The sequence below is a fragment of the Euleptes europaea genome, chromosome 9 (genome assembly GCF_029931775.1).
Source record: "Euleptes europaea isolate rEulEur1 chromosome 9, rEulEur1.hap1, whole genome shotgun sequence".
Classification (NCBI taxonomy): Eukaryota; Metazoa; Chordata; class Lepidosauria; order Squamata; family Sphaerodactylidae; genus Euleptes; species Euleptes europaea.
In genome coordinates this window covers 12,695,617-12,721,463 of record NC_079320.1, presented here as the reverse complement: position 1 = coordinate 12,721,463, position 25,847 = coordinate 12,695,617, and the positions used below count along the sequence as shown (strand labels likewise).

At 44.7% G+C, this 25,847-nt stretch overlaps 1 protein-coding gene across 2 annotated transcripts; it reads left to right on the top strand.

Moving 5' to 3' along the window:
* Positions 1 to 2,223: 2,223 nt before the first annotated feature.
* HNRNPD (heterogeneous nuclear ribonucleoprotein D) lies at positions 2,224 to 19,195 on the top strand. Of its 2 annotated transcripts, XR_008933508.1 has the most exons (9): positions 2,224 to 2,405; positions 10,577 to 10,745; positions 10,914 to 11,075; positions 13,826 to 13,957; positions 15,024 to 15,123; positions 16,492 to 16,638; positions 17,514 to 17,613; positions 17,953 to 18,060; positions 18,858 to 19,195. XR_008933508.1 is itself a non-coding variant. In XM_056855438.1 (8 exons), the coding sequence occupies exons 1-7, from the start codon at positions 2,224 to 2,226 to the stop codon at positions 17,579 to 17,581; spliced, it is 960 nt and encodes a 319-aa protein (XP_056711416.1). In that variant the 3' UTR covers positions 17,582 to 17,613; positions 18,858 to 18,889. The 2 variants fall into 2 exon arrangements, 1 of the variants encoding a protein (XP_056711416.1); XM_056855438.1 differs by lacking the exon at positions 17,953 to 18,060 and having other exon boundaries at positions 18,858 to 18,889.
* Positions 19,196 to 25,847: the final 6,652 nt, after the last annotated feature.

The window sequence follows — 25,847 nt, the reverse complement described above, 5'->3', positions numbered from 1 at the left end:
AGACAGGAATCCCAGATTTTGTTAGTCTTTAAGGTGCTCACTGGACTCTTGCTCTTCCTTACTACATGTGTGTGTGTTAAATGCCATCAAGTTGCGTCCTACTCATGGCAACCCTATGAACCAATGTCCTCCAAAACGTCCTATCCTTAACAGCCGTGCTCAGGTCTTGCAAACTGAGGGCCGTGGCTTCCTTTATAGTCAATCTATCTCTTGCTGGGTCTTCCTCTTTTCCTGCTGACTTCAACTTTTCCTAGCATGGTTGTCTTTTCCAGTGACTCTTCTTTTCTCATAATGTGACCAAAGTATGACAGCCTCAGTTTAGTCATTTTAGAAAAAAAAGAGTTGGTTTTTATATGCAGACTTTCTCTCCCACTCAAGGGAGACTCAAACCGGCTTACAATCACCTTCCCTTCCCCACAACAGACACCCTGTGAGGTAGGTGGGGCTGAGAGAGCTCTAAGAGAACTGTGATTAGCCCAAGCTCACCCAGCTGGCTTCGTGTGTAGGAGTGGGGAAACAAATGCAGTTCACCAGATTAGCCTCCTCTGATCATGTGGAGGAGATAGGGTTGCCAGGTCCCTCTTCGCTATCGGCAGGAGGTTTTGAAGGCGGAGCCTAAGGAGGGCGGGGTTTGGGTAGGGGAGGGACTTCAATGCCATAGAGTCCAATTGCCAAAGTGGCCATTTTCTCCTAGTGAACTGATCCCTATCGGCTGGAGATCTGTTGTAATAGCAGGATATCTCCTGCTACTACCTGGAGGTTTGCAACCCTAGGAGACCAAGCCAGGTGCCAAGTGGCCCCGCCAAGGGTCACTTGACAGTCTTCTTTTGCAACTGGAGGATTGGGGGAATCAAACCCGGTTCTCCAGATCAGAGTCCACTGCTCTTAACCACCACACCACGCTGGCTCTCTTTTACCTTCTAGATAATTCACAGTGGGTAGCCGTGTTAGTCTGTCTGCAGTAGTAGAAAAGGGCAAGAGTCCAGGAGCACCTTAAAGACTAACAAGAATATTTTCTAGTGGGGTATGAGCTTTCGTGAGCCACAGCTCACTTCTTCAGATACAGCTCGAATGTGAATCCATCTGCCTTTAAGTAGAGGAGAGTGAATTCAGACAAGCATTAGCATGTAAATGTTAACAGTGTGTAAATGTGAATAGCAGGCGTGATGGGTATGCAAATAACAAAATATTTTTGTTAGTCTTTAAGGTGCTCCTGGACTCTTGCTCTTTTCTAGTATGTAAATGTGAATAGCAGGTGTGATGGGATGAGGTGTGGTATGCAGAAGAGTGTGGGATGTCCAGGGGAGAGATGGGTGTGGAGAAATCAGCATTGGTCATGAGCCATGAATGCAAGGTCTTTATTGAGCCCAGGTAAATGCAAATAACAAAATATTCTTGTGAGTCTTTAAGGTGCTACTAGACTCTTGCCCTTTTTTACTACTGCAGACAGACTAACCCGGCTACCCACTGTGAAGAATATTTCCTGGCAGGGTATGAGCTTTCGTGAGCCACAGCTCACTTCTTCAGATACAGCTAGAATGTGAATCTATCTGTCTTTAAGTAGAGGAGAGTGAATTCATGACAAGCATTAGTATGTAAACGTGAATAGCAGGCGTGATGGGATGAGGTGTGGTATGCAGAAGAGTCTGGGATGTCCAGGGGAGAGATGGGTGTGGAGAAACCAGCATTGGTCATGAGCCATGAACGCAAGGTCTTTATTCATTCTTTGACCTTCTCGGTTCAGTTCAGCCTTGATTTGATCCAGGACCTCCTGATTTATTGTTGTTTTGTTTTGGCCCTCTGCGGCACCCGTAACACTCCCCTCCAACGCCGCATTTCATCACGACGTAGAGCGTAAGGAACGTCAACGGTTCAAAAAAAAAACTTCCGGGACTGATTCGAAAGCCGCCATTGGTCAGGATCCCTCTCCCCCCCCCCATGGGCGGAGCGCTCTTCGAACCTCCTCCGGCATGGCGCGTTAGCTCCACAACCTCCCTCCCTCTATCTCTCTCCCCCTCCCTCTCTATGGCGGTGGCCACGTGACCCACCGCGCCGTTGCGGCCCTTCCGGCGGCCATTTTAGGTTGGGACCATCGAGGCGGCGCCATTAAAGTGTGAGGGAAAAGGAAGGGGGGGGGGACAAGGCCCGCATCTCCCGCGCTCCGTCCCCGTCCCTTCTCCTCGTTCCCCTCCCTCGTTCACCCGCCGAGGCTGCAGGGCGGCCATGTCGGAGCAGCAGTTCGCCGAAGATGCAGAGGCGGCGGAGGCGACGGAGCCGACGGAGCCGCTTGAGGGAGACGCGGGGGGCGCCGAAGGGGGCGAAGGCGACGGCGCGGAAGGGGGGGGCGGCGGCGGCGAGTCGGAGGGCGCCAAAATCGACGCCAGCAAGAACGAGGAGGACGAAGGGTAGGCGGAACGGGGCTCCCTCTCTCGGGCCGGCTCGGAAGGCGGCGGGGCTGGGCCCGCGGAGGGCAACGGGGGCTGAGGCCTGGCGGGCGGTGTTTGCTGCTGCTGCTGCTGCTGCTGGGGGGGGGGGAGGGGAGGGAGTCGAGGGCGGCTTCGCTGCCCAGGCGCCGGTTGCTCTCCTCGAGAAGGCCTCCCGGAGTGGGCATGTTCATGGGGATAACGCGCAGGGGGTCGCCGGGTTCGTCTGTCTGCAGTAGTAGAAAAGGGCCAGAGTCCAGCAGCACCTGAAAGACTCGCAAGAATATTTTCTAGTAGAAAAGGGCCAGAGTCCGGTAGCACCTGAAAGACTCGCAAGAATATTTTCTAGTAGAAAAGGGCCAGAGTCCAGCAGCACCTGAAAGACTCGCAAGAATATTTTCTAGTAGAAAAGGGCCAGAGTCCGGTAGCACCTGAAAGCCTCACAAGAATATTTTCTAGTAGAAAAGGGCCAGAGTCCAGCAGCACCTGAAAGCCTCACAAGAATATTTTCTAGTAGAAAAGGGCCAGAGTCCAGCAGCACCTGAAAGACTCGCAAGAATATTTTCTAGTAGAAAAGGGCCAGAGTCCGGTAGCACCTGAAAGCCTCACAAGAATATTTTCTAGTAGAAAAGGGCCAGAGTCCAGCAGCACCTGAAAGCCTCACAAGAATATTTTCTAGTAGAAAAGGGCCAGAGTCCAGCAGCACCTGAAAGCCTCACAAGAATATTTTCTAGTAGAAAAGGGCCAGAGTCCAGCAGCACCTGAAAGCCTCACAAGAATATTTTCTAGTAGAAAAGGGCCAGAGTCCAGCAGCACCTGAAAGACTCGCAAGAATATTGAGACGCTGTCCTTCAGTGTTACTCCTCTGAAGACGCCGGCCACAGCTGCGGGCGAAACGTCAGGAAAGAAAATACCAAGACCACGGTCACATAGCCCGGATAACCTACGAGAACCAATAACAAAAATATTTTCCGGTAGGGTTATGAGCTTTCGTGAGCCACAGCTCACTTCTTCAGATACAGCTAATAGAAAAGGGCAAGAGTCCAGCAGCACCTGAAAGACTCACAAGAATATTTTTTGGCAGGGTATGAGTTTTCGTGAGCCACAGCTCACTTCTTCAGATACAGCTAATAGAAAAGGGCAAGAGTCCAGCAGCACCTTAAAGACTCACAAGAATATTTTCTGGTAGGGCTATGAGCTTTCGTGAGCCACCCTACCAGAAAATATTCTTGTGAGTCTTTAATGTGCTACTGTACTCGTGCCCTTTTCTACATGTTCATGGAGGAGAGGGCTACTTGTGGCTACTAGTAAACATGGGTGCTACTTATGATGCATATACCTATTCTCCCCATGATCAGAGGAGCATGCCTATTATATTAGTTGCTGTGGAACACAGGCAGGATGGTGCTGCTGCAGTCATCTTGTTTGGGGGCTTCCTAGAAGCACCTGGTTGGCCACTGTGTGAACAGATTGCTGGACTTGATGGGCCTTGGTTTGATCCAGCAGGGCTTTCTTTATGATATTATGTTCTCTCCAGGATCAGAGGAGCATGCCTATTATATTAGGTGCTGTGGAACACAGGCAGGACAATGCTGCTGCAGTTGTCTTGTTTGGGGGATTCCTAGAGGCCCCTGGTTGGCCACTGTGTGAACAGACTGCTGGACTTGATGGGCCTTGGCCTGATCCAGCAGGGCCTTTCTTATGTTCTTATGAGTGGACATGTTCATGGAAGATAGGGCTATCCATTGCTACTAGCCAAAATGGATACTAGTCATGTTGCATCCCTACTCTCTCCAGGATCAGAGGAGCATGCCTATTATATTAGGTGCTGTGGAACACAGGCAGGACAATGCTGCTGCAGCAGCTGTCTTGCTTGTGGGCTTCCTGGAGGCACCTGGTTGGCCACTGTGTGAACAGACTGCTGGACTTGATAGGCCTGGGTCTGATCCAGCAGGGCCTTCCTTATGTTCTTACGTAGGGGTGTGTGATTCCTGCTGCAGAGGCAGGAAGGACACAAGCTCCTTTTGGGATCTGATGGTTAGTCGGGTGGGAATGGCAGCAGCTTGAGAAAGGTGGGCAGGGGTTTAATAAGGGCCGTGGCTCAGGCGGTAGAGCATCCGCTTGGCATGCAGAAGGTCCCATGTTCAATCCCCAGCATCTCCAGTTAAAGGGACTAGACAATTAGGTGATGTGAAAGACCCTTGTCTGAGACCCTGGAGAGCCGCTGCCAGTCTGAGTAGACAATACTGACTTTGATGGACCCAGGGTCTGATTCAGTAGAAGGCAGCTTCATGTGTTCAATAATAATGATTTATTTCAGCCATAGACCAGAAAACATCATATTGCATTTCTATGCTCCATTTCTGAAAACTTAAAAGCTTGAATTCAGAAATTGCTAATGAAACATAAAATACAGATAAAATACTAATTAAGCCAAATATAACAGTGTGAACTTGGAGCAGTATTTCTATACTTATTACAGTTCCTTATCCTTTCCAGCAGCCTCTCTTTCGTGCTTCGGGCTTTTACACACAAGCACAAAATTTGGCCACTTGTTTTGAGATCATGGGATTTTCACCAATTAATAACTTTTCCAGCCATACCCGCTCCGAACTTTCCGTGAATTGGGCAGGGGTTTTGCAGTTGTTTCTTCAGGGCTCTCCGGTGAGATGCTTTGCCACATGGAGTCAGAGAGTACTGTGGAACAGCTAAAAAAACAAAACAGGCCAAAACCGCACATGTGTTTTTACAAGCTGTTGCTGCAAATTTGCTAAATAAGATCGAGATCTGTGTAATACCAGCCAAAACTGTATAGTCCCCATTGTGTGGACTTTTGCTAGAGAACATGCACACACACAGTTCCGGTTGGTCGTAATAAAAAAACCCATGGATTTTTGCTATGGAATGACCTTTAAAAAAAAAAGAAAAAAGAAGCTGTGTTCCACAAGAGCAAGTCACTCATGCTTTCATCTCTTGAAGAGTTTGGAATCTTTTCTTCACTGAAGTGGGCGCACTGAAATACGTTGACATCTGTTTTGTTACTGTTTTTGGCTCAAATCCTCAGGCTTTTCTTTAGTCCGATTCTTCCTCTAAGCAGCTCAGGCTGGTGTACCTATTTTTCCTTTTATTTTCACAACTGCCCTGGGTGACGAGGAAAGACTGGCCCAAAGATCACCTGGATTGCCTTGTGGCATGGTCTTATTGGTCCTAATCTAGTACGCTAACCACTAGGCCATCCTGGCTCTCTTGAATGCCAGGGGGAGGCTTGCAGAACTTTTTAGGCACTTCTCTTTGAGAATAGATGGAAGAGGATAGATGGACCATAAGCTTAGCATTAGTTTGTGATATCCTCCAGGCAGGGGCCTGTCAAGTGTATATTTGTTATAAAGTTTGGTGATCCCACAATAGAAGTAATAATCTTGGTGTTGTGTTGTATGTGTGTTTGTATGTTTGAGAGGGACCATGTATATAAGGAACACCTAAAGCAGGGGTGTCCAATCTTTTGGCTTCCCTGGGCCACATTGGCAGAAGAAGAATTGTCTTGGGCCGCACATAAAATACACTAACACTAACGATAGCTGATTTGTAACGTTTTAAGTAAGTTTACAATTTTGTGTTGGGCCGCATTCATGGCCGTCCTGAGCCCTAGTTTGAAATAGCCTAATCTAAAGCATCATGTTTCGCTTGCTTTAGGTTTGGGGATTGGCTTTGAAATGCTCTTTGGACAAATTACCCAAACTTACAATAGTAGTTACTGATTCTTGGCTCTCGGCAAATATTTCCAGTTCTGGAGTGCTTTGTGTTAACACAAGTTCTTTCGGCTCAGTTCTGTTTCTGTGCCCGGTGTGGATGTTGAATAAGAGCTCGAGCTGGGTTGTTACAGATGTCCAAAGAGTGCTCTGTTAAAAGAACGGAAGGAACTGGGAATTTTTAGTGCATTAGTGGAAATGGGAACCTGCATGATTGAAAAGCAAACAGTGACCGTTTATTTCATGCAGCATAATAGGCAGCCTGGCACATAGCTGCAGCTTTCGTATAGCAGATGGCAAACTGTCTTTTTGGATATATATAGCTCTCCTTAAGCCTACGTAGTATAAGTGGAAGTTTGCTGCATGGGTTGTGCACAAAGTCCTGTAAACCTTTACATTAATGCTGGAATTTAGTGGTTTGGAAAACTGAGGATAGGGGATTTCTTTTTGAGTCCTCAATAAATGCTAGTCTTTTCCTTAACCAGTCCGCCTTTGTTCTGTCATGAAGCCTGTCTTTACTTACTGCTCGCATGGTACTGGCTTCACAGTTTGAATAAAATGTATAAGAAGCTATGATGAGTTTAGGATTAGGTTTTGTTGTAACTATAATGAGAAAATATGGTCATTAGAATACAAAACGCTGAAGACCCGAAAATGAGTCTGATGCCTGTGCTTTTGAGGGGCTGTGGCTCAGTGGTAGAGCATCTGCTTGCACGCAGAAGGTCCCAGGTTCAATCCCCGACGTCTCCAGTTAAAGGGACCAGGCAAGGAGGTGATGTGAAAGACCTCTGCCTGAGACCCTGGAGAGCCGCTGCCGGTCTGAATAGACGATACTGACTTGGATGGACCAAGGGTCTGATTCAGTATAAGGCAGCTTCATGTGTGAGCAGATTCCTAGAGCCCCCCCTTTTTAGTCAATGCCTTCTTTTGAGCAATATTTTTCCAGAGAAACTAAGCGTTACCTGTGGCCTATATTTCCAACCCTTTTCATTTGTGGTTCTGAAATACTGTCTTGACATGCTTGATAATCGGTAGAGATCATCTTCCCACAAACTACTCTTGTTGTGAAATGTGTATTTTTTCTCTCTCTCTTCTGGTTGACAGATGTAACGTGCTGAAGCATAGAAGGTAGCCTGTAGGGTCATCTAAGGGCATGCATGCAGGGTGTGTAATCCTGTGTGGTGTGGCGGCACGCAGGCACTAGGATAGTTGTTCTTTTTCAGGCCACCTGCAGATACTTGTACATGAACTGATTTTCTCTGGACTTGTGGACTGCTTCCTTAGAAGGAAGCTGTGTCTTTCTATGTATGACCTCCTAGGCTATCCTTAAAAAAAAAAAAAACTTTTTTACCTTCGGAGATCGCTGGCATATTACCCATGGAATAAATTTAAAGGTATGTCTGTGTTGGTTTATCAGGTGAGCTGTTTCTGAAAATAGTCTTAGGAAGCCTGCAAATTTCTACCATTTATTACTGCGTTCCGTTAGCTTGCAACTTCTTGGTTGGTTCCTTCAGTCCAAAATTAATGCCCAAAGAGTGGGCACCACATTGGGCTGCAGCATCTGACTTAGCTTGGGGTACTGCTGACAAAGACAGCTATAAGGTATAGTCTTCAGATAGGGAGGAGGAGGAGAAGAAGAGTTGGTTTTTATATGCCAACTTTCTCTACCACTGAAGGAAGAATCAAACCGGCTTATAATCACCTTCCCTTCCCCTCCCCACAACAGATACCCTGTGAGGTAGGTGAGGCTGTGAGAGCTCTAAGAGAGCTGTGACTAGCCCAAGGTCTCCCAGCTGGCTTCATGTGTTGGAGTGGGGAAACCAACCTGGTTCACCAGATTAGCGTCCACCGCTCATGTGGAAGAGTGTGGAGTCAAACCCAGTTCTCCAGATTAGAGTCCACCGCTCCAAACCACCGCTCTTAACCACTACACTACATTGGCTCTGCAGCTGCTTACTGATAGGTGAAGGGGTAGCCTGTTGAGGATGGAGTCATGTGGCACCATTGAATGCTGGCCATTGGACAGTCACCCCCTTTTCTTCTTGGACCCTTAGGTGTTACTTCCTCTCCAGACAGCCTTATTTGCAAAGCTTTAGGGAATCTGGCATAGTTGATGGCATATGAATGCCTCTGTCTGGCGCTGCTATGTAAGGAGTGGCTGAACGTGTCTCTACCTGTTGGTTTGGAAGCTGCTGTTTGGCTGTGTGTTTGATTAGCAGGGGCCTCTCGTGATTATATCAGCACTATCTCACGTGAAAATCCTTATAATATCCAAAACTTGTTCACACTGAAGTTACTTCTGCAGGCTTGACATTTTAATTTTTAAAAAAATACTTTAATAAAACATGTGTAACAACGTGGTGGGGAACTACAGGAAAAGGCGGGATAATTGTAAGACTAAGAGAAAAATCAAATTGATCACCTGATGAACATTAGTCATGTGACTTACTACATCACCACCACAAACAAGATTCTGTTCAATCTTGTAAGGGGTTGACTGGTCATATGCACTTCAAGAGTGAGTGGCAAAGAAACTCTGGGGTTCAGCCTGGTCCTTTGACGGGGATTTGATTGTTGTCTGTCATGGGAACCTACTGCAGTGATTAACTTGGATATTTGTGGGATTAATTTGCTTTTGTACCTTTCTTATAGCTTTAGAAACCTATCAATTCACAATCTTGTGGAAATGAAATGTAATAGTAAAATATGTTCAAGAAGGCACTTGGTCTGGAACTGTACTGTTGGATTTTATTCAGTAAAGGTTCTGTGGCATGCCAAGTAGGGTGGTTTGTGCTTGCACTGTTACCTAAGTTTTGTGTTGTTGCCTGAGACTCAAAGCGGGTTTGGTCTCATCAGATGAGCCGGCCACCCATATAACATAGTCACCTCCATATCTCGCTGGCTGTACTGCTTTTATTTAGCATAGTGAAGCTTCCAGGTGTAGGAAATGCGTTGGGCTACTTTGATAAGTGTAGTGGTTAAGAGCAGTGAACTCTAATCTGGAGAACCAGGTTGGTTTCCTCACTCCTCCACATGAAGCCAGCTGGGTGACCTTGGCCTACTCACAGTTCTCCTAGAGCTCTCTCAGCCTCACCTACCTCACAAGGTGTCTGATATGGGGAGGGGAAGGGAAGGAGATTGTTAAGCCGGTTTGATTCTCCTTAAAAAAAGGGTAGAGAAAATCAGCAATAAAAACCCAACCCTCCTTCTAACAGATTAGCAGTGGAGAAAAGGAGTGGGGTATGACTCTTGCCACAATACTCTAGTTAATTATGATTCTTGTTTGTTCCCGAACCGGGGGGTGGGGGAGTTGAGAGAGCATTTCAGTGTTCCTCCAAGCTGCGTGCTTGACCAAGTGAGTAGAATTATCGGGTGGGAGGAGAATGAATACTGGTCGGTGATTCTCAAATATTTTAAGTGGAAACCACTACTGGCAGACTCAGCCTCTCTTAGTGAAGTTGGGGCACAGGATGGAAGAGTGGGGGAATGTCCATTTCCTTCATTCTCCTTTCCTTACCACTAAGGAAGGTGGGTCTGAATCCTTCCCAGCTTGTCCTGTTCCTCTTCTTCCTTCGTGTCTTTGCCATCTACTTGCTGGAGTCAGAGCCTGCTTCTCAGTCCTCCTGACCCAGAATTAGGGAACAATTCAAATGAGCTGTGTTCGAGTCCAGTAGCACCTTAGGCAGTTCATGAGAGGCAGTTTATGACAGGAAGGGCATCTTGGCCATCTTCTGGGCATGGAGTAGGGGTCACTGTGTGTGGAAGGTAGTTGTGAAATTCCTGCATTGGGCAGGGGGTTAGACTAGATGACCCTGGTGGTCCCTTCCAACTCTATGATTCTATGATTAGTGACTAACAAGTCAACTCTTCTGACGAAGAGAGCTTTGACTCTCGAAAGCTCATATCCTGAAAACCTTGTTGGTCTCTAAGGTGCTACTGGACTTGAATCTGGCTCTTCTACAGCAGATTGACACGGCTACTCTCTGAAAATATCATACAAGCTCTATCTGTTAGGTGGGCTTTTTTTAATGGGTATTTTGTGTTGCTTTCCTGCTACCCTATTAAATCCCGTTAACATTGTTTATTTTCATATAGCAGTCTTACAATGAGCAAGCGTATATTGATCACAATGTAAATAGTTCATGTCGCCTCAATCTAGTTATTTGAGTATTGAATGCATGTCCAGTTGTTGAGTTAAGTTTTAAAGTGTTCATTTAGTCACAAGACAGGATTGCAGATTTGGTTTTTTTTTTTTAAAGGTTGGTCCTAATAACTTTAAATTCAACCTGGCTTAGTTCTGAAATGCACATTTAGAGTGAGGGCAACCTCTTACCATGGCTTGCTGTTTGAATGTGGATTTTTTTCTTTCTTTTGAAGCTCAACAGCTTTAAAACTTCTTTACAGGAAAATGTTCATTGGAGGGCTTAGCTGGGATACTACGAAGAAAGATTTGAAGGACTACTTCACCAAATTTGGTGAGGTTGTGGACTGCACCCTGAAGCTGGATCCTATCACTGGTCGGTCAAGAGGTTTTGGCTTTGTGCTGTTCAAGGAATCTGAGAGTGTGGACAAGGTATATTTTTTAAAATTGTTTTTAATTTTGTTTTTGTTAACGTAGAAACAATATTTTAAAAATTCCTATTCTTACGTGATTATGAAAATACACTATTTAGGCTACTTTGTTTTTTTATGGCAGGCGTTTTTTGTTTTTGTTTTTTTTTAAAGATGTGACTCTTTGCAGGTTACGGATCAAAAGGAGCATAAATTGAACGGCAAAGTGATCGATCCCAAAAGGGCTAAAGCGATGAAAACAAAAGAGCCAGTTAAAAAGATTTTTGTCGGGGGCTTATCTCCAGATACACCTGAAGAAAAAATAAGGGAATACTTCGGAGGTTTTGGTGAGGTAAGCCATCCTCCCATCTGTTATGGGGCTAAAATACTCTAGCTTGAGATTTAAGAAACTGTACTCACGATCCTGCTTCTCATATGCTAAGCAGGTGACTGTGTAAGAGTGTCATGTAGTCATATTTTAAGTGTTCCCTCACATGTTCTGTTGCCTTCTAATAGTACAAGCACACTGGATCAGAAAAGACTCAACTAGTTCTGCAGTATTAAATTACTCCCCCCACCCCTGGTCACCACCCCAAAAAGTGTTCAGAGATGGTGGTAGTGTTCTTTGAAAGCTGGGTTAGAACTAAATGATAACATAAACTACTTATGGTGCATTTGTGACTTACAGAACAGTAAGTAGCCAGTCTCCGAGTGTGAGAAAAGAGTTATCAGATAAATGGATTTGGAAGACTACTGAAGTTGGCCTTGGAGGACTGGCAAATTACAAAAACTCTCAGCCTTTCTAGCATTTCCACAAGAACTGCTCTTTTCTGCACCTTTTCTAATGCGATACACTTTGAGATGTGGCAGCCGGGATCATATGCAGCATTTCAAACGCAGTTGTATCATAGTTTTTTCTATAAAGGTATTTTGGTGTTGGCAGTTCTGTTTTGAAATTATTAGGAAAGATTTGAACGCAGTTGCTATCTTTCAAAGCATGCGTTTTCAGTAAAATGCCATCACTCCAAGGCCTCTTTCCTTCTGATAATCTTAGTAACTTAAGGCTCCTATCAGCATACATATCAGTTCAGAACTTTTCGGCCAGTTTGCTATACTTTGAATCACATTTACCAATTTGTTGCCCATTCATCCAGTTGGGCAAATGCCTTCTGGAGTTCTTCAATCCCAGTACAGATCTGAGTGAATTACACCGCTAACTTCACTCTCCTGTGCAAACTGCTAACCAGAGTCTCCCTTCTCCCTTCTGCTCTTTAACCAGTTACAGTAAGATGATCTGCCCACCTGTTACTGCTTAGCCATTGCTGAGGGACTTTCTGGAAAGCTTTTGACAAACTCTCCTAATCATTTTTATTTTTGGCTGGGAAGAGGCAGTGGCACCCCCCCATAGCCACAATTTCAGGGGTCAGCAGGCTGCAGTAGAAGGTATCAGAAGGAAAGTGAGCTTCTGTAAGCTCTGCTCATGCTACAAGAAGAGTTGGTTTTTATATGCCAACTTTCTCTACCATTTAGGAAGAATCAACCCGGCTTATAATCACCCTCCCCACAACAGACACCCTGTGAGATGGGTGGGGCTGAGAGTGCTGTGGCTAGCCCAAGGGCACCCAGCTGGCTTCATGTGTAGGATGGGGGAACCAACCTGGTTCACCAGATTAGCCTCTGCCGCTCATGTGGAGGAGTGGGGAATCAAACCCGGTTCTCCAGATTAGAGTCCACGCTCCAAACCACCGCTCTTAACCACTACCCCATGCTGGCTCTTAAAGGATTCAAGTTGAAGGTCTTTAAGTGTTCACAGGCGTACATGTAGGAAGGGGGTAATCTGATAGATATTATATACTTAATATCTACCAAAGTACTCCCTTCCTACATGTATGCCTGTGAACACTTAAAGACCTTCAGAAGGCTGTTGAAGAAAGACTTCTATGGAGCCACGATTTGTTTTTCACTGTGTTTAATGGTTCTGTCACTAATAATGTGTTCCACCAATGTACCTGGGCAGAACAGAGGCCGGTATGTTTGCAATTTTCCTGGGTCCTTTGTGTTTTTTAAAAAAGTTATACAGGCTGCTTTGAAATTCTCAACCTATTCCCACGATTGTTCCAGGCACTCTTAATTTGCCCATCTTGGTGTTGAGGTTTGTAGCAGTAGCATAAATGCAGCGACATGCTCTGATCCTCTTTAATCTGCCGGGGACTCTAGCTGTGATGTCTTTCTCTGTGCTCACAGCAACTTCTACCCTGTCCTACATCTGAGGGCATAAAACGTTCAGATCATCGTTCCCGAGGAATAACATATCCCAGACCAGATGCCTTTACGCTCCTGTTGGCTTTCCACCACTAGTCAGTTGAAAAATGGCCGTGACCTTTCTAATGCTGTGCTCAGTTTGGGAGTAATTAGTTTCCAGAGCCTTAGGACACTGGCAGCTCGGTGAAATCGATGGGTGGTTTGCTGTTGACTTCAATGGGATGTGGACTGCAGTTTATTGCCTCACTATAAAAGACTTCTAGTCTAATTGACTTGGACAATAAAAATTAAATCTTAAGAATATAATGCCTTTCAGACAAATTGGTGGAAACCTCATTTGCTGAATTTCTGTTTTGTGTTGGAGAACATGACATCTGATAATATTGTTGAAGGCTTTCACGGTCAGAGTTCATTGGTTCTTGTAGGTTATCCAGGCTGTGTAACCGTGGTCTTGGTATTTTCTTTCCTGACGTTTCGCCAGCAGCTGTGGCAGGCATCTTCAGAGGACTCCTCTGAAGATGCCTGCCACAGCTGCTGGCGAAACGTCAGGAAAGGAAATACCAAGACCACGGTTACACAGCCTGGATAACCTACAAGAACCAATGAACTCTGATAAGTTCTTAAGTTCTGTTTTGGGAAATTAAGTTTTGTGCAACTTTGTAAGAACTTAAATTGGTTCTTAGTGGCTTCTTGTTCCATGTCTCCCAGCCTTTTATGGGCTTAGCAAAGTTATGTGAGAATAATTAAGGTGCTGGGTAAGTAATCTCAGGGGAAATCGGTCTGTACAAATACAGTGCCCTAGGCTGCTGTTAATATTATATGCCTTGGTCTGTTAACCAGGTGGAATCAATAGAACTTCCTATGGACAACAAAACCAATAAACGTCGTGGATTTTGTTTCATTACTTTCAAAGAGGAGGAGCCAGTGAAGAAGATTATGGAGAAAAAGTACCACAACGTTGGTCTTAGTAAAGTATGTTTCAAGCTTTGCTCCCAGAGCGCGTTTTTTGGAGAAAGAGTCACTGAGCCAAAACCCCAGGGATAACAAAGATGGGAGTGCAGCCAAAGACAGTGGAGTGCGGACAGAGCGCCAGTAAAAAGTAGATTTTGGTCCTGCATGCTAGGGATGAAATGGCACTTGTAAGTTCCACCAGAGCAGCTTTAGATACATGTACAACTCTTCCACTTGTCTGGGGCAGTAAAGAATTCTGTAACTTTAAGCGCTGAGTGTTACTCTTAGTAAGACCCTTAACTGCTTGTTATTGTATACCATTTACTGCCTTGAACACTCACTTAACGATGACAGTCATTAAAATGCCCTTTCCTTTGGGCAACAGAGCTCATACGAGTTTTAATTTTTGGTAAATAACATTCTGGAACTTTGCCTGTCCTTAACCATTCCAGTTGCTTTTCTCTGGCCAGCCCCCTCCCCCCTGCATAGATATCTAGACCAGGGGCGTCAAACTAATTTGTTACAAGGGCTGGATGTGACATAAATGTCACTTGGACGGGCCATGCCTCACCAGCCCAGATCGGGAGTGGGGGTCGCTGCCTTGGCTGGTGAACCTGCAGGGGACTGGGAGGGGGGGATGGCTGGCTCGCGGGCCAGATAAGAGCTCTCAAGGGGCTGGATCCAGCCTGCGGGCCGTAAGTTGACACCCCTGATCTAGACTGTAGATTTTTAGTCGAAGTAGGCATCACTTTGCTAAATAGTGGCCAGTTCCTGGTCCAGTAACTAGTTTGAGCTTATCAACAAAGATTTTCCTGGTGAAATAAAATACAAGCAATGCTGCTAAATTACCCCTGGAGTAAGTTTTGGAGCTCCACGGCATTGCGAGAGAAATTTGCTTTGTATCTCTTTAAGTATCTCCTAGTCTCATTTTTCCATTATAAATATTTTAAAACTCGTGCTGCCAGAAGTCTTGCTCCTCGTGATGCATTCTCGTTCCTCAGTTAACACTCCAAAATGAATTACTCGGGTGCAGAATAGGCAAAACGGGCAAGCTACGTGTTCAGAGTTACTCTTTTCCTTCTTTTAGTGTGAAATAAAAGTAGCCATGTCAAAAGAACAGTATCAGCAGCAACAGCAATGGGGGACTCGGGGGGGATTCTCTGGAAGAGCTCGCGGACGAGGTGGAGGTAAGCTGTCTGCCTATCCGTCTTAACACATACCTGTTTGCATAATTGGCATTCTGATACCAAACACCAGTTGCCTGAAGGGAAATCCTCCACCAGTTTGTTTCACATGACGCTGCCTTATACTGAATAGACCCTTGGTCCATCAAAGTCAATATTGTCTGCTCAAGACAGGGAGCTGCTCTCCAGAGTCTTTCGCATCACCTACTTGCCTAGTCCCTTTAACTGGAGATGCCGGGGATTGAACCTGGGACCTTCTGCATGCCAAGCAGATGCTCTACCACAGAGCCACAGCCTCTTGGGCCAAATTACACTCTTGTAGCTTCATAGGGTCGCCATGAGTCAGAAGCGACTTAACAATACTTAACACACACACACACACACAACTCAGAATGGGATGATTAGTATCTTCCCCATTTAAGCATTCTGGAAGATCTGTATGTGTTAAATGTTCACCAAGTTTCTCTATGAACTTGAGCACCCGATTGGTGATATACAGCTCTAGTTTTTCTTCTTGATAGTGAAGCCTCTTAAAAGGCCATTAATTGACAGCCCTTTTAAGATCTTGGGAATTCAGTGGTACTTGAATGCTGTTTGAAGAAGAAGAGTTGGTTTTCATATGCCGACTTTCTCTACTACTTAAGGCAGAATCAAACCGGCTTACAATCGCCTTCCCTTCCCCTCCCCACAACAGACACCCTGTGAGGTGGGTGAGGCTGAGAGAGAATGACTTGCCCTATGTCACCCAGCTGGCTTCGTGTGTAGGAGTGGGGAAACAAATCCAGTTCACCAGATTAGCCTCCGCTGCTCATGTGGAGGAGTGGAGAATCAAACCTGGCTCTCCAGATCAGACTCCACCGCTCCAAACCACTGCTCTTAACCACTACACCATGCTGGCAGAATAGTTACACTTGAACTGAAGGGAAGGTTGCACAGCTGATTAAAATGTACTCCGTTATTCAGCATGGTATGGCCTATCTTTTAAAAATTCATTTACTTCATTTATACCTCACTTTTCTCCCCAGTGGGACCCAAAGCAGCTTATATCATTCTCCTCTCCCCCATGTTACCCTCACAACAACCATGTGGTGTAGGCTAGATTGAGAGCTATGTCCTGTGGCACCTAGCCTGCTTCCATGGCAGAGTGGGGATTCAAATCTGGGTCTCAAAATCTACATTTTATTTATTGATTTATTTATTTACACCACATGGGCTCTTCTGCTACACCATAAGCCCTTAATCTTACATATGTTTTTACTTAGAAATATGGCTTGTTGATTTTCCCCGTTAAATGTTCTTAGCTTTGTGCCCTCGGGTTTATTGGTCTCAGGCTGTTTTTGTAAAGCGGCGACTCTTCCAATTCTCTTGCAGGCCCCAGTCAAAGCTGGAACCAGGGGTACAATAACTACTGGAATCAGGGCTATGGCAACTACGGATACAACAGTCAGGGCTATGGTGGCTACGGAGGCTATGACTATACTGGCTACAACAACTATTATGGATATGGAGACTATAGCAGTAAGTATAGAGCTGCTTAGTATGCCGCAACACCTCAGTTTTTTTTTTTTTTTTTGTCAAATACACTGAGTGTTCAGGTGATGTTTGTCTGTCTTCGCTAAGACTTAGAGGGGCTTTGTTTTGTATGACGAAAAAGCGTAGTTGAATATCAGCTTAAATGAAAAATACTGCTAAGTGAAAGAGACGTGCCTAAAACTCGAAAGGCTGGCTGTGGTGTTGATGGAGCGTTATGGCTGTGCGTGAGATGGTCTTTGAGCTCTCAGCCACTTAAATGCTCAGAGAACAGTTCTTGGGGGGGTATGTCTACTAGAGTCTCGATGCTCTGCTTATGTATTTTGAATGCACAAGTCAAAACAAAAGTCAGAAAGCAGTCTAGGATTGCAGAGGGACTAGAGACAGAAATAATCCTGCTCTGGTGTATCTACTCACAAGTAAATTGACTGTGAAATAGAGGGTGGTGGTTAGGATTCCTCCTCCTAGCTCAGATCGAATGAGGTCTGCTCGCGGAGCAGAGCCCTTCTGATTCTCCTTCCCACTGCAGCCCTCTGAAACCACCACCCCCTTTAAAATTTTGTTCCTAGAGTCATCAGTTCCTGTGAGGGTCTGCTGAGGGGCTTGGATGCAGAATGTTAATGATCTTATTTGTCCTGAGAAGGCTGAATAGCCAGACTCTGCAAGCCAGTGGTGCCTGCCGTTTTACCGTGTGCAGTTTTTTAAAAGAAGGCTGTCTGTTGTTCCAGATTTGTTAGGCGAGTCCAGGGTGGTGGTGGAAGAGCATATTGGGTATCCCAGCCTTGCTATATACACACATATATATATTTAACTGGTCTTAAAGCTTAGTGGCTTGAGACTTAACAGTTCTGTTCTGTATTTAGATCAGCAGAGTGGTTATGGGAAGGTATCCCGGCGAGGTGGTCATCAAAATAGCTACAAACCGTACTAAATTATTCCATTTTGCAGCCTATCCCCCGACAGGTACGTCCTGCATTTGTAAGCTGCACGTTCTAGCTTTTCGATACAAATAGTAGCGTCTTTTTCGAATATATATTGTGTAAAGATATATCGGTAATGATATGTTTTAAAATTTCACAGCACCCAGACGTGCTTACCGTAATGTAACGTAAAATGACTTTGAAGATAAGTAAAAACACAGGTGTGCTCTTATAAGCTTTTTTGCCTTTTTTTGCCCTGTAAAATTAACAAAGTCAGTAAAGTTAACAGGTAAAGTACTGCTAATGGGTACAAATTAAGGAATTGCAGCGAAGATAGTGTTGCCTACTAACTCTGACATTATACCTTGTTTGTACCCGCCAGCGGGAACTTCCTTGCAGGCCCTGTTGTCGCGCTGACTTCCCGATTCTCACAGGCCCGCTCAATGCGGACAGGGTACGAGATGCTCACGCTCTCGAATGCGGCCGTTTGGTATGGTCTCTTCCAACATCCTGTATCAGCATTATAATAAAATTGGATACTTCGAGCTTTGCCTTCACTTATTTCTTTGCTTTTTAAAAAACAAAAAAAACAAAACAACAACCCTATTTGTAATGTAATTTATAATGCAATTTTTTACAGGCCCAGTAATGGTTAAATAACGTCAGCTTTTACTGAATAATTTTAACTGTTTGTTCTTCTAAGGATACAGCTTGTCTCTGGATTTTCCAGTCCTTAATTATATATTTTTTATTAATCTATTTTAATGCTTGCTTTTCCCATTTTTATAGACGTTGTAGCCGTAATTGCAAGATGTTCTTGAGCTGAAGTCCTGTTGTGTCAACTTCTCTAACTTTTGAATATATATACTATTATAAGGAGATATTTTTAACCCTTTCTTTAACCCTTATTGTATTTCTCTTAATGGGCACGTAAGCGTTGTTTAGCCGGCCAGTATAAAGTCTTCTAACAGAAGTGTTTGGGCCCCAAAGTAGCCACTTGCCATGTTACTACTCGGTGGTGGTTGAAGGGTTTGGGCAGATGCTTTATGGCATTGGTTGAGTAAACAAGTATTTCTTGAGTAATTTCAGACTTGTGGAAAGATCCTTTTTCAAACAGTGGTGCACACGTGGATTTCCAGCTCATGGACTCTCCTGTACAGCTTTAATATAAAAGGCATACTTGATTTATGTTGATACAGTATTTACATAGTGGGACATTAGGGGTATGTAAATTTGGCTAGAAGTCATGGTTGTCACCAGAATTGACCTCTCTTTCTTTCTCTCTAGGTGGACAAGCAGTATTCTCATTCGAAGATTCATTTTGAGGCGGCTCAGGCTGCCCGCTTAATAGCAGTTCAAACTAAAAAATTTTTTGTATCGAGTCCCTGAATTGGAAGTAACATGTTGGTCCCTCTGAAGTTTGCGTTCTCATTACAACAGAATTGCTTTCACTGTCTTTATTATTTTTTTTAATTGCTATGCTTAAGAATAAATTTGACTTACCCCCCCGGCCCATTTTGTCCCCCAGTATTGTAGAGCACGTCTTGTGTTTAAAAAAGCCCAGTGTGACAGTGTCATGATGTAGTAGTGTCTTACTGGTTTTTTAATAAATCTTTTTGTATAAACGTGTGCTGGCCTTCTTCATCTCCAGAACGGAGATGCTCTTGGGAGTTTTGAAATTTCAGCAAAAATTGCTCTCAGGACTTAAAAGTGAAGCTGATTATGTTTTTGCCGAGGGAGTAGTAGAAGAAAAAGAGTTGGTTTTTATAAGCCGACTTTCTCTACCACTTAAGGAAGACTCAAACCGGTTTACAATCCCCTTCCCTTCCCCTCAACAGACACCCTCTGAGGTAGGTGGGGCTAAGAGGGCTGTAAGAGATTGTGACCAGCCCAAGGTCACCCAGCTGGCTTCCTGTGGAGTGGGGAATCAAACCCAGTTCTCCAGATCAGAGTCCACGGCTCCAAACCACTACACCATGCTGGCTCTCTTAATGTACACAAGATGTCTTTCTGCAGCTCTGCATGTTAGAGGTGGGCAACTCATTCAGAGTACACATTTTGTCAAAGGGACCTTTCCCCAGAACGTCCAGATTTTTCCTTTCAGATTCTAGTAATAGAGACAGTATTAAATATATGGAGCATTGGGCTGTGATTAAATCCTGTTTTGCCCCTTGACTTCTAGAAGTCCAGTAGCACCTTGGAGACAAACAAGATTTTCGGGGTATAAGCTTTCGAGAGTCAAAGCTCCCTCCCTTGCATTGTACCTTTGCATCCTGATGCCATTCTGTGCAGCACCCTTCCTGCCACCTGACTGGAATATAAACACTCCGGGATCTCCATTCTTATTTGTATCTGATGGAAGGAGCTATAACTCAAAAGCTCATACCCTGAAAATCTTCTTGGTCTCTGGCCTCTGACGTGCTTCTGGACTCATAAAAACATAAGAAAAGCCATGCTGGATCAGGCCAAGGCCCATCAAGTCCAGCGGTCTGTTCACAGTGGCCACCCAGATGCCTCTAGGAAGCCCACAAACAAGTCAACTGCAGCAGCATTGTCCTGCCTGTGTTCCACAGCACCTAATATAATAGGCATGCTCCTCTGATCCTGGAGAGAATACATATGCATCATGACTAGTATTCATTTTGACTAGTAGCCATGGATAGTCCTCTCCCCCATGGACATGTCCACTCCCGTCTTAAAGCCTTCCAAGTTGGCAGCCATCACCACATCCTGGGGCAGGGAGTTCCACAATTTATGCGTTGTGTGAAGAAATACTTCCTTTTATCTTACACCCAATCTTTTGAGACTGTTTAATGACAATACTGACTTTGATGGACCAGTATTGATGATTCAGTATAAGGCAGCTTCATGGGTTCATGTGTAAAGCATATTTTCCTTTCCTCTGCATCCTTGAGATCAGAAGACAGCAGGCAGTGCTGCAGAGGCTAATAATTTTGAGTTGCTGATATGAGCAATGGACTCCGTGGATATAATCCTGGATGTAACTTTCAGCTCGCGTGCAACTATGTCGATCGTCTTAGCAAGAGAGAGGCTGCATTACAGAAGTGTGCAGTCAAGACACCAAACTCTAGAGTAGTTGTGATCATGTAAAAGATTATTGTATTGTCGCTGTGTTGATAAGAAAACTGAATTGCAGTAAAGAATTAGCAGGAAAATCACACTGGGCAGAAATCCCTGCATCCACAGAAATGTGAGTTTGGATCCAACCCATTGTCAGTGTTTGCCAAAAGTTATACGGAAGCAAAATAGTAAACATGGGGGCTACAGCTCAAGGTATTTTTTACCCCAGTGCCCCCTTTTTTAACCTAAGTGGGAGAAGAGCAGAAATTAGCTTGTTTTATCTATTTACTCTTGGCACTGGGTTTATCAGGTTCTGAACTTTGCTTGGATTTTTGCTTTAGAAATAATATGTATAAATTATAGCATATTCCAGAAGTCACCCACCTTTTTGAGCCTGTAGGCCCCCTCGGAATTTTGATATTGGTTGGCACAACCACAAAATGACTGTTGAAGGAGGTGGCGCCAACCACAAAGTGTCAAGGAGTGAGGTCCTGCTTATCCAATTATCTACAGCATTTCAGGCAGAAGTTGTGTTTAACAGGGTGCCTTTTAAAATGAACATTATTTTAAAATATTTTCTTGCATACACATAGCTGACCTTCAGTCACACAGTGAAGGTCGATTTGCTGCTGCCAAAGCAACTTTTAAAAAACCTGCGCAGCTAATCAGAAGCCCTGCTGGGCAAAAGCCTCACCTGTCCCTACCCACTTTAGAAAAACACTTGGTGGGTGCCATGTTGCCTGAGGGCACCATGTTAAGGGCTCCTGAAGGGATGGCCCTGTGAGTCTGCAGCAGCCAAAATTAGAGACTTGCGGCATCTTAAAGACGAATGCATTCACCGAGGCACAAGCTTTCATGAATTATTTACTTGATGCCTTGGACAAAGTGCTACATTCAGTTGGCAGAGATTTATATCCAAAGCTGCAACAGCGGGAGGATGGGAGTCATTACGAAGAAGCCGGAAATCCGAACTTCAGCAATGTACTGTCATATGGGCCTTGCAGTATCCTTTGTAATAATGTACCCCCCACTTCAGATATTTGTAGCCTTGGGATATAGATCTCTGCCAACTGGATGCAACACTTCATGCATCTGCAGAAGTGAGCCCTGATGTACAGAAGCTTGGGGCATTACAAATCTGTTTAGAAGAAGAAGAGTTGGTTGGTTTTTATATGCCAACTTTCTCTACCGCTTAAGGAAGCATTGAACCGGCTTACAATCTCCTTCCCCTCCTCACAACAGACACCCTGTGAGGTAGGTGGGGCTGAGAGAGCGCTAAGAGAAAAAGGCCGCTTTGGCAATTGGACTCTATGGCATTGTAGTCTCCCCTCCCCAAACCCCATCCTGCCATGCTTCCTATTATACTCCCATCTGTTTAAGAGAAATCTTCAATTTAATACGTTGTACAGAATAAGGTCTACATCACAGGTCACGCAGCAGGCTTCATGAGGAGGAGTGGGGAATCGAACCCGGTTCACCGTATTAGAGTCCACCGCTCTTAACCATTACACCACACTGGCTTTTCTGTTTAGTATTTAAGGGGGCCATAAGATGCTCAAGTTACAACTTTGTTGCCTAACCATTTCGGCTAACAGCTCATTGCCTACATGAAGCTAAGGTATTCTAATTGTGAGAAATAGTTTGCTTCTTGAAGGTAAGTCTTATGAAAATAGCCTCTAATACAGGGGTGTCAAATGTAAGGCCTGTGGGCCAGATCCGGCCCTTTGAGAGCTCTTATCTACCCCATGAGGCAGCCCCCCCCCCCCCGGACTCGATCTGGGCTGGCGAGGCATGGCCCGGCCCGACCAAGTGACATGTATGTCACATCCGGCCCTTGTAACAATTGAGTTCGACACCCCTGCTCTAATACGTATTACACACATAGAGAAGGCAAGCGCTATAATACATATTATGCACATAGACAATTTTTATTGTACAAAAATAAGACTAGGCATAAATATTAGTGCTTTAGAATATTAAAAACTTTTTTACAGAGTCAGTATTGGCTTGTCATTAATTTCCCAACAGATGCTTACGAGGGAATGACACCTGTGGCAAAAAGAATAATGAAAACTACAATGATAAGGACAACCACTGAAATAATTATGATTAGTTTCGTGTTTTTCCACCACATCTTCCTTGAAACCTTTGCAGTGGTTTTTTGGAAACCATGAGCCTGAAAACAAGTGGAAAAAATGCAGGTTAGTAATAGACCATATCCCCCCGCCTTGGGGACCCTGATTGGGTGGAAAGGTGGCATGAAATTGTTCTAAATAAAATGGGCAAATCCAAGGGTGGGCAGTTGCCCCAAATGAGGCCCCCTCCCTGAAATGGCCTGCAGGCTAACTCTCTACCACAAATACCAGTTTTTCCACAGCTCTTTTGTTTCTAGGTTGGAAAGTGAGGTCAGCTGAGTTCTTGGTGGGCTAGTTGGGGGCAGGGGGCTCCCTATGGCTGATGCCTAAATTTGGGGGGGTCAGGCTGAAGCCTTCCTGCCAATGACTATTCCATGTCCAGTGCAGGGGACGGTAGAATTACCGCTGTTTCCAGATCACTGCTTCGATCAGCCAGTTCGCTCAGTCTTTCGTCTCTCTCCAAAACTTTGTCAATGTTTTGGGTCATGACATTTTTCACGTCATCCACTTGAACTTGAAGAGTAGAAATGACGACATCGCCTTGCTTCTTCTGATACTCCATCTGTTTAAGAGAAATCGTGAATTTAATACATTTTACAGAATAAGGTCTACACCACAGCTTAGAGCAGATCACTTAAGACGCCTCTTAATATTTTTAGGAAAACAGCCTATATTTGACTCGCAAGCATATTTTGAAACTTGACTTGTTTCCACTGGACCTCTTAAAAATATTTTAAATGCTCTCATTAAATCATTCATGCCACTTAGTATTACTAAAACAGTTTATTGCAGGTATTTATGCCCCCCTTTCTCCTGATACAGGAGAATAAATTCATTAGGCAAATAATTTGTTTTACCTTTGTAAATATATAAAAGCCAAGACTCAGTATTAAAGCAGAAGTTGTATACAGTGCGTGTGTGTATGTATAGAGATGAAATTTGCATAAGAATGTAAGAAAAGCCACGCTGGATCAGACCAAGGTCCATCAAGTCCAGCAGTCTGTTCACACAGTGGCCAATTAGGTGCCTCTAGGAAGCCCCCAAACAAGACAACTGCAGCAACACCATCCTTCCTGTGTTCCACTACACCCAAAATAATAGGCATGCTCCTCTGATACTAGAGAGAATAGATATGCAGCATGACTAGTATTCATTCTAACTAATAGCCATGAATACCCCTCTCCTCCATGAATAAGTCCACTCCCCTCTTAAAGCCTTCACCACATCCTGTGTAGCCATCACCACATCCTGGGCCAGGGAGTCCCACAATTTATGCGTTGTGTGAAAAAATACCTCCTTTTATCAGTTTTGAATCTCTCACCCTCCAGCTTCAACAGATGACCCCGCGCTCTGGTATTATGAGAGAGGGAGAAAAGCTTATCCCTGTCCACTCTCTCCCAACCATGCATTAGCCCAATCACTATAAAAGCTCTTGTCTAAGCTCCAGCATTCAGTTTTAGTCTTAATCAAGTCACACAGATGACCTGTTGTACCATTGCAGTAGTTCAGAAGCGTGATTAATTATAATCCATAAACCAAAGTGTCAATGAAGTGCCATTGTATCCATTTACTTCTTAATTTGGCAGCTGTTTGAAATTATTGTGGATGCAATCTAACCCCTCGCCCACGATGGGGAAAAATGAATGGAAGAGCTGCTTATTGCAATTGCTGTTTTTAAATAAACCACTGCAGCTAGATCTGCATCTGTAGTTTCCTCGCTGCTACACTAAGCTAGTCTTTCTCCCTTAATTAACAAACAGATGTGTTCTAGCCAAAATGTCATCAATCTCGCCGAAGAAGCCACATGCTTCAGTACATTTGTTAGCCTCTGAAGTGCCACAACCCGCCCCCTTTGTTTTAATACAAGTGCCGTCTCCTTTTCTGAGCCCCTAAAAGCAAAATAATTGCTCTGGTCATAGCTACCTTCCTCCGATTTGTTGCCAATCGTTTCCGGTTTTGAAGCCTTTGCTGCCCCACCTCTGTGTGTCTCCTTAGACAGGTGTGTCATGAGTCCATAGCTCAGGCTCCAGCTCAGTGGCTGCTAGTGTTGTGAAGGCGGGGAGGAACAAAGGTGACACTCTTGGGGAAAGAGGATGCTGGGAAACAAACCTTGGCAAGGAGGACTGAAGTGTTTATAACCCTAGACACACATTCTCACTGTCGTTCTAGCAGTAGAAAAGAGTAGGAGTCCAGTGTGAGTTTTCGGGCAGGGTATGAGCTTTCGCGAGCCACAGCTCACCTCTTCAGATATCTGAAGAAGGGAGCTGTGGCTCACGAAAGCTCATAACCCTGCCAGAAATTTTGTTAGTCTTTAAGGTGCTACGGGACTCCTACTCTTTTCTACTGCTAGTGACAGGCTAACACGGCTACCCATCGTGATCTACCCCTGTTGTTCTAGTTTGTTAAAAATGTACACATCAACCGTAGGTTAAAACAGAGTCTAGATTCCTAACACAGAAGAAGAAGAGATGGTTTTTATATGCCGACTTTCTCTACCACTTAAGGGAGACTCCAACCGGCTTACCATCCCCTCCCAGCAAAAGGCACCCTGTGAGGTAGGTGGGGCTGAGAGAGCTCGAAGAGAGCTGTGACTAGCCCAAAGGTCACCCAGCAGGCTTCAAGGGAGATAATGAGCAGCTGGGAGAGAGACAGAGGAGGAGCTTAGAGACAGGTCAGTGAAAGTTTTATTGTAAAGTTTGTGTTTGTGTTTTCCTCAGTAGCTGGGGAGCAGTAGTTGAGGTTGCTGTGTGTGAGAATGAGTGAGTGCCTGTAGCCTGCTGGAGGTTTTATCTAGCTGTAGCTGGCTGAAGGTAATTGCTGTGCTGTTGATTGCTGAGGGGTGGGGCTGAGAGTATTTAAACAGGCTCTGCTTGCCAGAGGCGTGAGCCGAAGGGCGAGAGCACAAGGGCTCTTGGCCTGTGGCTCTTGGCCTGTGGCTCTTAGTCTGGGGGCCTTGAAACAAAGTTTGTATTTGTAGCTTACTCTAAAACCGGGAATGCCATGAAGTTTTTAGTAGGGTTACCATTGAGGGATTGTGCAAGAAACCACACACTAATCTCTC

What these genes read in the sequence shown, in the direction of transcription:
- HNRNPD (XM_056855438.1), top strand. Translation starts at nt 2,224, where the DNA reads ATGTCGGAGCAGCAGTTCGCCGAAGATGCAGAGGCGGCGGAGGCGACG. An exon ending in ACTTCGGAGGTTTTGGTGAG is followed by an intron (nt 11,076 to 13,825) that starts GTAAGCCATCCT and finishes TCTGTTAACCAG; the next exon opens with GTGGAATCAATAGAACTTCC. An exon ending in ACAACGTTGGTCTTAGTAAA is followed by an intron (nt 13,958 to 15,023) that starts GTATGTTTCAAG and finishes TCCTTCTTTTAG; the next exon opens with TGTGAAATAAAAGTAGCCAT.